Below are 13,131 nucleotides of genomic sequence, written 5' to 3' on the forward strand. Positions count from 1 at the left end.
TTATATTAAATTATATATTTATAAAAATGCATTTTGTCTATATGCATACGATATATTTATTGATTTATATAATATATTTTTATATATTAAAAAATCTAATCTTCAAGAGGCAAGTAGAAACCAAGCCTCAAAATATGAGGCAGAAGACTTATTGGGTGCTCAGGAAAACCCATTAAACAACTTACATATGATTAAGCTCTATATTTTGTTTACATAGTGATTTTTCTCAAAATGAAATATTTTACTTATAGAACACTTGCATTGAGCTTTATGTTTTATTTCAAATTTCAAAAAATATTGTTTTAACTACAGGATACTTCCATTCTACAAGTAATATGGAACAGAACAATAAAAAAAACCTTCAAAACAATGTTTATTGAGAGCTATGGCTGTGAAGATAAAACTACAAGAAAAACACCTATGAAACATTTCCAGATATCAACTCATGGAAATCTTGGTAAGGGAAAACAGGCTGCTGAAAACTAAAATGGACCTTGCTACTGCTGCTAACATTCCAGTAAAACCCACTCAACAAACAGGGCTATTTTTATTTTGTTTAAATCAATAAGATACAATGATGGAAGAGAGAAAGATGTAAGCATAAAAAAACCCACAGACTCAGCCATGTCAAAACACGGTCTTTGATTACAAATAGTGCTACTCTAAGCATGTGGAAGTAATAGAATTGGAAGCATAAACCTCTTCATTTGTAAAAGAAAAAACATGAAGAATTAATCAAGTACAAATGAAAGGATGATTTGTAGGAAAACGTGGTAAGTTATCATGTTTTGTGCAACAAAATGCTTCCATTACATTTTTTCCTTTTTGGGTTCTGATGAGTGGAGGGGGTGGAATCAAGCAAATCACCACGAATTTTACTTCACATGTTGAGATTCCTAGTGCTGCCTGAACTGAAGGATCTGGATCAATTCCCACCACCTGGGTGTTGGTATGTACCCTACTGCCTGCTAGCTCTTCACTGAAATGAAGATCCCCCCTCCTCAGGCACCATGCCTCAGCACTCTGATTTACACAGGAAGGAAATCTAGAAGGAGGTGTGGTGCTTTCCAGCCAAGTCTCTGATCTGGACAACTCTAAGACGAGGAGGGTGAAGCACACCAGCTGTGCATTCTTGATGTAGCTTGTGGCAGCTCCTTCACAGAGGCTAACATTCCCACATAAGCACACAGCCTAGGGGCAATGGGTCATGGCTACTACATATTAGCTTGAATGTGCTGCCGTAGAGTTGCAAACCACATTGGAGAACCTACACAATTAACCAATCAGAAGTCAATGTTGGCTTCATGTCTTCAGTGATTAAAATCTCTCCTTTAAAAATAACAGATTCCAGTTCCTGAAAGAAAACTATTTCTCGTTGGTGATTAAAATGTCCCATTCTTCATTAAAGGAGAAAATACTATAATGCACTAGTAGACACTGATCCTGGAAGCCCTACATGAGAGCAATACATATTCCTACCAAACATAATGGAACTATTTGCATTTTTTTGCAGAATCCATGACTAAATGTTTTGAGGCAAGCAAAGATGCTATCAGGTGACTTAGGTGCTAGAAGTCATCTGCTCGCTGCATAAGACATAGATTTAGGTCTCCAAAATGGTAATTCCTAGTAGTAATAATGAATGAACTGGCCATACTAGCTTAAAAATCTGACACTTGGCAATATACTTGTTCTATTACAAACATATGAAAACCTTCCCTAAACGAGGTCCACTTTAAAGAATTTTAAGCCTTCTATGTACTACATTTGAGAGAGACTATTACTATTCTGCACACTTAGCATCCTAATTCCTCAGATTTCAATAAAAGTCAGCCTCACTTTATTTCCTTTTACTTGAAACTCTATTCCCCCCACTCCCAAAGATAACATTAGTAAAGGATATTTCTAAGGTAAGGTGCAGTGATCCATCAACCAAATACCATGTGCGAAAATGCAGATTACTAAAATGAATATAAACACATTGCCTGAATAAAGGCCGTTAGAAGCTATGAATACATGATCTGCTCTGAAGGGAAAATACTCCATGCTTGAGATACTTTGTTAAATGACTGAGTTCACGCAGTGATTTCTCTGCCACTTCAAAACACAAACCAATTTAGTAACAACACTTTTAGAGAACATTTTATAAGGGTTCTGTAAACTCTAGGTACTACACTGCAAGGAGTTATCTTGTCAATCTTTTCTATAAGCAACACTGACAAAAGGACCTAGAGATTTGGGGATATGGATTCTCTCAAGCTCTTAAAAAAGACTAAACATTTTATCAACAAATTATCTCAAGTATCCTGGACTTTATACTTGCAGAATTGGCTTGGCATTCTACTAAGAACAAGCTATGTAATCTTTCAAATGAAATAAAACTTAATTTACACATTCCTCTCCTTTTGCTGGGTTCTGGCCCAAATTTCAAATTATGATATATAATTAGGAATATTAAGAATTAAATGAAAAAGAGCTGATGTTTCAATTTCCGATAAAAAAAATCTGGATATGTAACAGAAAGCATTTGCCTTTTATTCATTTTCTACAGCTGAAAGGAAAATAACCTTCCAGTGAACTGAAATTAAATAACACAATTTCATTCAATTTGATCAAAATCCTATGAGGAAGTTAACTTTCTGATCTACAAATGCAGAAATATTTAATGGAATTACCATTTTATTGATGATGCAGAAGATGAGGAAAAAGTGGCAACCACTGCATTCCTCCATTTATCTCAAAATGAAGACAATTTATATTCCATCATAGTGACCAAAATTCTATTTCCTGGATCAGTTTTACATTTAAACAAATTATCTTGTAGAAGATATTTACAGAAATGAGATATAGACGCAAATTAGTACCATTATAACCTTCCTTAAAAAGAACATCACACGTTAAACCCAGATGTCCCTCTCTTCCATACTCAACAGCTCTCAGTTCTTAAAAAGCAGAATTAAAAGGGGTGGAAGTACTCACTTCCCCACACAGACTGCCTATGAACAAACAGCCATTGCATCCCTCCTCTCCTCTTTTAACTGTCCTCCAGCTGAGTCACACTCTGTCCTATCCTTTGTCCAGCAACAGAAAGATTAAACATCAGCAAACACCTCTTCAGCCTCCAAATACAGAAAGTAAAGAGACAACTAGCCTGCCTCAGAGTTTTCAAGTAACTCTTACTTCTTGAGATAAGGCTTTATGTTATCTTCACGAGTAGATAACATTGAATCTTAGACCTCCCTTCTCTGTAGGTTTAAGCCAGACCCCTTTGCATTCAGATAAAGCTTCTTTTGAGAACTGTAAAGCGTATGAAGATTCATTCCTACCTCCCATCAATATTTTCCTACCCATACCTAGAACATTGCTGAACAAAACTTACTTTTTTGTCTTTTTTGACATCCAAAGCAGCTGCTTTGCTCTTTTCTTAGTTTCTTTTTGAGTCTTCTCCAAACTGAGTTTTGAGGCTTTCAAGTGAAAACTGAGTTCTTTTTCTTTTCTACAGAAAATTCTCAAACCCTCCTCCACTTTCTGTTTCCTCTGTGCCTTCCTGCATTGATTACCTGCTACCCACAGGTGAACATACTTACTAGGGGTTGGCTCAAACCACAGGTTCAAGTAATTTATTAAATATGCAGACACCAGTTAACTCTTTCTGAATCATTGGAAGATTTACATACTGCTTTACTATGCTCTTAAGCTGGAGTAAAATTTGTTTATACCAAGTTATGATGTATTCCAAATATCATAAACTTCAATAATTATTTTCTTGAGATAATCTCAACGTGCTTTTCACATACAAGTATCATCATCTCTACTGGTGAGATAAAAGAACTGATTCAAGAAATACTTAAAGCCTGGAACCAAGATTATGAGCTACTGCAAGACCCTTTATTATACATCTACAATGCAATGCCTACAAAGATAGCACAGCAGAAGTCCCCAAAGTAGGGTCGTATTTAGTCTCAGACCAAAAAGCCCTGCCACTCAATTGAGCTAATTAGCTTGGAGACAGGAGTAGACTGGCTGTTTTCCTTCTAGTTTGGAATTAGCATGACACTCCTTCCGCGCCCCTGCCCCAGTTCTATGAGAAACATCTTATAAGATGGGCATATCTACAGATATTTTCAGTTTCCATGTTAATTCATAATAATAAATTCTATATTTCCCAGTGAAAAAAAATAGTGTGAAGAAAGGTGTGAAAATAAGCTTCTCTATAGAGCTCTAAGATTTCCTTCCCATTCTCTCTTACAGAGAAAAGATTACACAACTTACAGGGACAGAACTTTGGTCTTCAAATTGTAAGAACATTAGTAAATTAGCAAGAAACAGTCTCATTTTTGGGGAAGAGACTGTGTTACTGATCATAATCCAGCGTCCATTCCTCCACTTTTCTGCCACTTACTTAATGTAGGGGTGGAGAACAATTTCCTCACTAAGGACAGCTAAGTATTTACAATTATTAACTTTTGAGGACCACAAATTAAAATACACTCTAACATTATTAGAATAATGTGAAAGATAAATGATGACTCATCTTTACCGTACTCATCCTGTGTTCGTGCTTTCCTTCCCTCTACTCACAGATGTTATCAGCTCACAGTATGCATGCACATAACACAGAGAGCTGTCTTTGTGCTCACCTGCAAGTCATTTTGAAATTACAGGCCTCATCTGACCATAAACCATACAAATTAAGTTCCAGGCCACATCTGGCCCACAGGCTGTAGTTTCATCTACTCAGCTGTAGGGTTTTTCTGCTGCTTGGGGCAGCAGTAAAGGACAACAATTTAGAGGCAATTAACCCCTGGGTGGATCACGGAGCACTAATCCACCCTATACTACCCTTTTTAAAAAGTTAGGTCATTCCACATGATTTCAGAAAATCTTACATGAGGGCACAATATCCAAAATAGACAAAAAGATGTTGATGTCAGAATGTTCTGACTTTATTAGCGGAACAAAGAGGAGTATTTAAATCACAGCCCTAAAGCTAGGGGAAACTTGTTTCACTCCAAGAACAGCTAGATGCACAGAATTAGAAATAAGCGTCACACAGAAGTTGTGTTTGTGTTGCATATGACAAAGTACTAAGTAAACCTAGGAGAGAGATGTTGGGCAGAGAAATCTGGCAGCAGTTAATTGCTATTCCTCTTTTTGTTTTGCCATTTAAACATAAAAAGGGTAGTTAAAATAAATATGCTGTCAAAATGGATTGAGTATCAAGTTATTCCCCATTACAGGAGCAATATTATACTTACTGAGGCAGCAATGAATCTCTAATGAGAGACAGAAGCTTGCTGTTTGAGTCTAGGCTCTCCCCTTTCTCCTCAGCCATGACCTCGTGGCTTAAAAGCAGTGATGTGGTTTCTGAGAGCAACCGCAAGCTGAAGAGTCTCCATTCCACTTGAAAATAAAGGTGCCAAGAATGTGACCACACTCAAGTCTAATCAAAACAAAATGTGGAATTCATGGAAACTGTAGTTGATGTGGCCATATACTTACCATTCTGACTGTGGACCAAAGAAACTAGTGGTGGAAGGATACAGTCTTCAACCTAAAACAGAGAATTAGAAAGATCTGGCTTAGATAATTCACAGAGGAAAAAAACAGAACAGAGATACACTATCATCTATATTTATTCCACTGCTAGAGCCCTTAATCAAAGAGATGAATAATCATGGAAATTCATCTGTAATCACACTTACAAAGCCACCAAGTTCACTTTTCTCTGGTAAGCTGTCATAAAATTACAGACAGTAATGTACTTTTATATAGAAAACAACAGTAACTTTGGTATAATTCATTGAGAGTGAATTTTAATTTAAAATACAGAATTCAGTGTGGGTGTAAGATATTAAGAAAAGAGAGTATTAGAATACCTATTAATCCTGATGCTTTAATCCATAAACTAATCATTGAATAGCGTTCAGAAGAAATGTCCTTCTAAAACAAACCTAGCATAGAACTAAATTACATCAGGAAAGATGTACTACCTCTAATGAAATATCCTTAAGCTTAGTAGAGAGTCTTGACAAAATTTTAACTTCTTCCATTCTGGTAGTACACAGTATTCCATTAAAATTTAAATCTACAGACAAGATTTGAAATATGAAAAAAAATAATAATCCAGTCAACTCTTTATTGCCCATGAGTGTATTGTTACAGATTAATCATCTGTCACAGGACTAGTCAGCTTAGTTCCATCTGAAATTAACTTACAGCAAACTGGCTATAACTCCATTTTATGTATCTGATATTACAAAAATAGTGTATTATTAGTATTCTCTGTATTATTAGTATTGTCTATAAGAGAATTAATTGCTAAGTCATTTGTAAAATATAATTTATTCAGATGGGCATGCTTTGTTTTTGGGGAGAGGACGGATGGACAGCCCTGCAATTTTTAAGTATGCATCACGGATACACAGCTTGTCCTTGGATTTATTTATACAAACAAAATTACTGTGTAGATTCTCACTACATCGTGGACAGTATTTGGTGTAACAAGACTGCATTATAATCCCCTATGTGTTTTATTTCAGTGTTTAATACTAGAAGATAGAATTTCTCTAGATTTATGCAGCTACTAGTAAGAAACATCTATAGAAGACGAAAGTATATATGAAAAGGGGTCACTAAATGAAGTTAGCCTCTAGTCAGCAATAACTACAGTTAGCAACTGTTTCATTGTTAGTTGGTGGTCTCTTTTAAATGAATCTCTGACATTAAGGGATTCATTTAGTCTAGCTTTTTTCACTTCTGAAAAAACTACCAAAAGATGCCTTTGTTACATAATTTCAATAGAAGCGGTAAAGGACACTGCTTGAGATATGGAAGTCAGACTACTCTTGCAAATACAAATAGCCTTTACGCCTATATAGATAATGCTATATATCATAGATGTAGCAACTTTTGTAACACTTCATAATTTTGAAATATTTCATGGTCTTTTCAGTTAATATGCACTAAAATAAATAATAAAACTACATTGTACTCCAACAACTCCAACTCCATTAATGCAGGTTTCTAAACTGTTCTACAAATGGTAATTTATCAGTTGCAACATACCTGTGAGGTAGGATTAAAAAAAAATATGTCTGTACTTAAGGTCTTTCAGTCAAAAAACCCAGTTCAAACTACTGCAATGCTTCTCAAATGAAGAGGCACATTTAAGTGGTAAATTAAAGGTGTGAGATAGAAAAGAGGCAAAAAAGCAGCTCTTAATTGTCTGAAGCAATGCAGGAACTCAGAATATTATGAATCACTCAGCAGCAGCAACATTGACTCAGACTGATGCCGATTAAGATGGCAGTCTACAGCAGTATGATGCAACTTCAATTTCTAAAACTTCATCTCTTCTTTCACTTTCATCTAGTATTAACAGCAGTCTTTCCACATTAGCGAATGTGGTTAAGCCAGTCATAAGTCTTTTCTAAGATAAATATATTTTAAACTGTCATTGTAAAGAAGATTCTTTAGGTCTTAAATAATTGCAGTAGCTTTTTCTGACCTTTTTCTAACACGAGCCTCAATTTTGGCAAACAAACTGTTTAGAATGGAATTCTTCACAGCAGGTGTTTGCCTCATGTCAGTTCCGTGTCATGGGGAGATCAACTAAATCAAGCACTAATCCTATGCAGAATTATTTTGTGATGCACGAGCGTATCAGAATGCACATACTGAAGGGAGAAGCGAGTATTAAGTTGTACATGAACCTTACATCAGATACTTCCTAACTCTGCAACCCTCATCTTCTCTCCATGCCATTTGACTCACTGGTTTTTTACTAACATGTACACAAATTTGTAAACAAGATATGAACTAAGCAAGTAATTATTAAGGTGAAATAAGCTGAAGTGTAATAGTACATAAAATATTTTTAATGAATTCACCAGTGAATTGCACAAGTTTCTGTAAGTTATGTATACAGAAGCATGGTATTAGTATTTTGGCATTTCCTAGAGGGATTGAAACAAATAGAAGAATACTCAAACAAGAATTTGCTTTTTCTTCTTTTCAATGACTGCCAACATCTACGTGGAATCAAATCTCCATATATGCATGAAGGTAGTAAGATATTTTTCTTGTTTCAGTCTTCATCAACTAAGATTGCTTACAAAAAAAAGTGGGAAATATTCTTCTTTAAGCCTAAAAAGCTTAAATATGATCATAGCTATATCTGGGTTTCTACCACCTTCTAAGTAGCCTGATAACCAGTTCATGTTAAATCCCTAACTGCACAAAGCCACCATTGTATAATTCTGTAATGATGGCATTCAAAGGCTATGCTGCAACATCTATACTGTTATCAGTGCCCAAAATAGCAATTAAATACTAGAAACTTCCATACACACTACATTCACATCTCCCAGCTATAATACATATGTACAGCACCAAAAAAAAGAAAAACCTGGTAATCCTGTTTCTGACAATTGGAAAGGAGTAGAAAAAGAGTAGGAGAAATAGACCAAGCATAAAGAACAACTCTAGTTTCTAGAAAAGTAACTCTTTGAGTTAAGAAACTTCCTAAACTGATGCTGTATCTGTATTTTTGCATTTAATAATGCTTACTAGCCTTTTCTCCTGTATATTCGTCCAATCCTATCTTAAATGTGTTTATATTTCTAGCATGTGCAATACCTATGGCACTGAATTCCACACTTCAATTATGCCTTATGAAAAGGCACTTCCTTGTTTATTTTAAGGCAGCTAACTTGATACCCACTTATTCTTATTTTATGAAAACCATGAATAATTATTTCCAATTCATTTTTCCCATGCCATTCGTAATTTTATACTCTCAAGCTTTTTGTTTCCAAGCTGAAGTTCTTATCTACTCAGTCCCTCGACGCATCATTGAGGTGTACTTTTTCTTGTTAAACTTCATTCCCTTCGAGAGTGAATGACCTCAGTGATACTTAAGGGGTGGGTGCCAGGAGGATGGGGCCAGTCTTTTTTCAGTGGTGCCCAGTGACAAGACAAGAGGTAACGAGCACAAACTTGGTCACAGGAAGTTCCACCTAAACATGAGGAGGAACGTCTTTACTTTGACGGTGGCAGAGCACTGGAACAGGCTGCCCAGAGAGGTTGTGGAGTCTCCTTCTCTGGAGATACTCAAAACTCGTCTGGATGCATTCCTGTGCAGTCTGCTCTAGGTGAACCTGCTCTGGCGGGGGGGTTGGACTAGATGATCTCCAGAGGTCCCTTCCAACCCCTATCATTCTGTGATTCATTTTGTAACTGCATTCAGTATTCAAGGCTTGAGGGCACCATGGACTTACCATGGCATAGTGATGTTTTCTGCTTTTTTGTCTGATCTTTTATGAGTCATTTCTAATAATCTAGTTGTCTTTCTGATTACTGCTGAGCATAAAGCTCGCATTTTCATAGAAAAATTATGCTAAAAGATCTCCAGAACAGTTACAAGTAATTTAGAGCCTGACACTCCATATGCATAGTTAGAATTATTTTCCCCATGTGTGTCGCTCAACATTTCTCAGTATTGAATTGCATGTGATTTTATTGTCCTTTCACTCAATATCTTGAAATCTTCTGCAACTCTCCTGTCAGTTTTAATTTTCACTGCTGTGAATAATTCAGTGTCATCAGTCAGTTCTGTCACCTCCCTGTTCATTCCCTTTTCTGGATTAGTTATAAATAGCACGTGTTGCAACACAGAACTTTATAAGGCACCTTTCCTAATATACCTATATTTTTAAAACTAATCTCTATTCTATACTGAAGTAAATTTTAACTAGTTAGAAGTTGACCTGTCAGAGGGTAAGCGGGAAGGCCCACTGATGGATTTGAAGAGTCTTTGGTGCATGACTTTGTCAAAAACATTTTGCAAATCCAAGTATATTATCCAAAACCAGAACATCTGTCTCCATAACATTTCCTTGCAGAAATCAGTGAAACTCTGCTAATGAGGTATGAGCACCCAGCAAAAGCTGTACTCGCTTTTCTACAGTACTTAATTACTTACAAAAATCAGGTATTTTGAAAATAAGCACAATTTTTATAGAAATTCTTCTGCAAAGTCTGTTTGTTACTTTAACCCTCAAAAGAGAAAGAGAGACAAGCCACCATTTCAGGGTAGTTAAGTATTCACCAGCTACCAGGAGGGACTTGAAAGAGAAAACTGTAATTTCAGTCCTTCTCTACTTGTCTCCACTGTTCAGGAGATGTCAGAGACAAGACCTGCACACCAAATATGTGCCTGCTCTGTTACAAACAAACACTGTCTCAGCTTTACTTACCCTCACCAAGCAAAGTCCAAGCTCCACAAGTACCCACTAAAAAGCAGTTATAACACTGCAAGGGCTCACAGGGGAAGGATCCAACACACTAAATCCCTATTTAGCAGGAGGTACCCCCTAAAAACAATGACTGAGAACTAAACTTCCGTTCACTTGTGCTAGTCAGCAAAGATGAATCCAGCTATTCAACATATACATGCAACCATCATGTATTAATGAACTAGCATATAACCAAACTTAACCGTTTTCCCCTACACCTTAGGCTATGTTTATATGGATAGCTTAACCTTCTTCTCAAGGCCACAGAACTTACCTTAATATGGTTAACATTACTGACCTAAAAAAAAAATCTCTTTCTTGATTAAAACTGAGTTTCAGAGCTCTTCAAATCAGTGATTAAGGCCAAAGTCTTGACATTTGGTGTTACACTGGGCAGACAGAAAAAGTAAGCAGGCTTAAAGACTGGTCCAGTAGCATTTGTAAACCATGCTGTTCTCAAGTGAAAAATCAGACCCAGGAATTACATTTACATAAAGAAACTACACAATCCATTCCATGCAGCTAGCATATCCAGACTCACAAGTGGCTAAGTCCATTACTTTACTTCCAGAGATTTTTCTAGAGGTATCTGGTTCTTTTCAGCGTGCGTATGTTTAACCTACGACTACTGACAAATAACTTCTCCTTCTCCTTATCCACTAGTCAAAGCAGAACATACCAAAGTGAAGACCATCAGCTCCCAAACCCTTTTTTCCCAGTCACATGTAAGATCAACAACATCCAACATTACCTTGACATTTATTCTCATTAAAATTCCACATACAAAGTTATGTCGGTAGTGACCATGGAATTAAGATCACGCTGCCTTCAAACTTAAAGCATTTGCTGGAGGCACAGCATGCTCCTCAATGTTTTAATATTGCCAGTAATCTTTCAGAATGTAATAGAAAAAAATAATCTAATCCATGTTAGAATGAATTGAGGAGAAGGATGACATTTCTGTAATTTTTTTTGAAAAGTCTTCAGAATTTCAGAATCTTCATTGAAGATTATTTTTTCTTACTTCTGGGAAGAGACAACACTGATTGACTGACTCTATATGTCAATTAGTACAGAACTGGATTCACAGAAAAGTGTCCTGTCATGTGGATTAGCTTAATGGACAGAAAGCCACATGGGGTGTGGCTTGAAAAGCCCTACTTGAAAAGGGAAAGTGATTGAAGAAATGCTGTACAATATGTTCATATAGTTATACCCTACACTGACAAAATTAAGGCATCAGTGGTTAGATCAGAATAGCCTGTGGATGAAGAACACCACTGATGCTGAATCAAGAAAAGACTAAGATGAGCAGAAAAAAGCACTTGCAGAAGTTTCTAACCCTTGTGTTGTCATCTTTGGTGAAAATAACAACTCTTCAATTGTCAGCCAGTAGATTTCCATGTCACACTGCTTTTCCCTTGACTTCCCACATCAAGCAACTCATCATGTTCAGGGTGCTTTTATTTTAGTCTGGTTTTTTAAAAATAAGTTTTAAAACCTTGAGGGGGAGAATCACTGCTGACAACTTTTGCCTCAACCAGAGAACTTTCATGCTTTGGGTAGAAGATCATCCGTGCAGTATACAGATCATTTTTGGGAGCTAGTTAGAGTATAGAAAGGACTCCCACAGGAACTGCCTGCCATCATGAACCTCATCACTGCTCAAAGTGCTCTGAATTAGCATACATCCTTTTTTCAGGCAAATAAATATACTTAACAGAGAAAAGAAAAATGCAAATGATACAGTCAACACAGAATTCTTCCAGTTAATTACATCTCAACCTTTACCAAACTTTTAAAGTAAATATTGTTGTAACACTTATTATCTGAATTTAATAAATATTTTTCCATTTTAGCTACATGGAGGAAACTGGCAGTTGGACTTGTGTCAGTTTAAGAAACCAGGGTTTATATTCCACTCCAGTCTTTACAGACTCCTCTTGATGGCCTTCATCATCATATTTGCATACCTGGAAATCTACAGTTTTGTCAACACTTGCTGAGTCACACTTACTGTTAGTCTTTACTTTGTATCTTGTAAAAATGCACACAACTGCATGCAAAATGAAATTACTGCTCACTACTGGCTTTCATTTGAGCACTTTAAATTAATTTCCCTTGACTTCGTCACACTTAGCAATATATAATACAGTTAGACCCCACAGAAATTAATCTCCTCAATAACTGACTTCAGGTTGATAGTAATCAGAAATTCTATCACAAAAAATCAATTTCTTCAATTTTCTTTGTTCAAGATACAAATACAAAGGCAAATCAAACATGAACTAAAACCCAGAACAAGCAATTCTTTTCTTCTCAAAGTGGAAAAGAACCTGAAATGTTGCTCTTAAATTCCTATTAACTTACACAATTTCCATTGCAGCTAAACTAAAACCAGAACTGAACTGAAAAACTTAACTGGTTGTGCTTGCTTAATGTAACCTCACTTTTTCTTAAATTCATTAAACTTCATTAGAAACATATTTAATTTCTCATTAGAAACTTCAAAGCAATGTCACCTTTGTAGTGGAAAAAATGCATCCTCTCAAGAAGGTTTTGGCCTTCCCCTACCCCCTCCATAAAATGTTGTTGTAACCAACTTTGTCTAAACGAGTAATCCAGGCTTCAGAGATCAGCCTAGGATACACATTTCTCTCCGGTAAAAGAGTTTCCTATTAACCCCTGTTATATTTAAATATTGATTTGGAAACTCGAACATGTCTTGCTTCAACTTTTTAAAAAAGCACCAAGTTCCGCTGGGTGTTGGCATTTATATTCATAGATTCTAGTCATGCTCAGCGAGCAGCAATTAGAAGATATCCCTCGAGTA

General features: G+C 36.1%; 1 protein-coding gene across 2 annotated transcripts in view; it reads right to left on the reverse strand.

Moving 5' to 3' along the window:
* The window catches only part of ULK4 (unc-51 like kinase 4), a 252,655-nt gene that overhangs the window by 149,849 nt on the left and 89,675 nt on the right, over positions 1 to 13,131 (reverse strand). For both annotated transcript variants that reach the window (XM_059818887.1, XM_059818886.1), the window contains exons 27-28: positions 5,503 to 5,554; positions 5,259 to 5,403 (exon numbers count right to left, since the gene is read on the reverse strand). In XM_059818887.1, the coding sequence (XP_059674870.1) occupies positions 5,259 to 5,403; positions 5,503 to 5,554 (197 nt within the window). The remainder of the gene's footprint in view (positions 1 to 5,258; positions 5,404 to 5,502; positions 5,555 to 13,131) is intronic.

This window comes from Gavia stellata, chromosome 6 (genome assembly GCF_030936135.1).
Source record: "Gavia stellata isolate bGavSte3 chromosome 6, bGavSte3.hap2, whole genome shotgun sequence".
Lineage (NCBI taxonomy): Eukaryota > Metazoa > Chordata > Aves > Gaviiformes > Gaviidae > Gavia > Gavia stellata.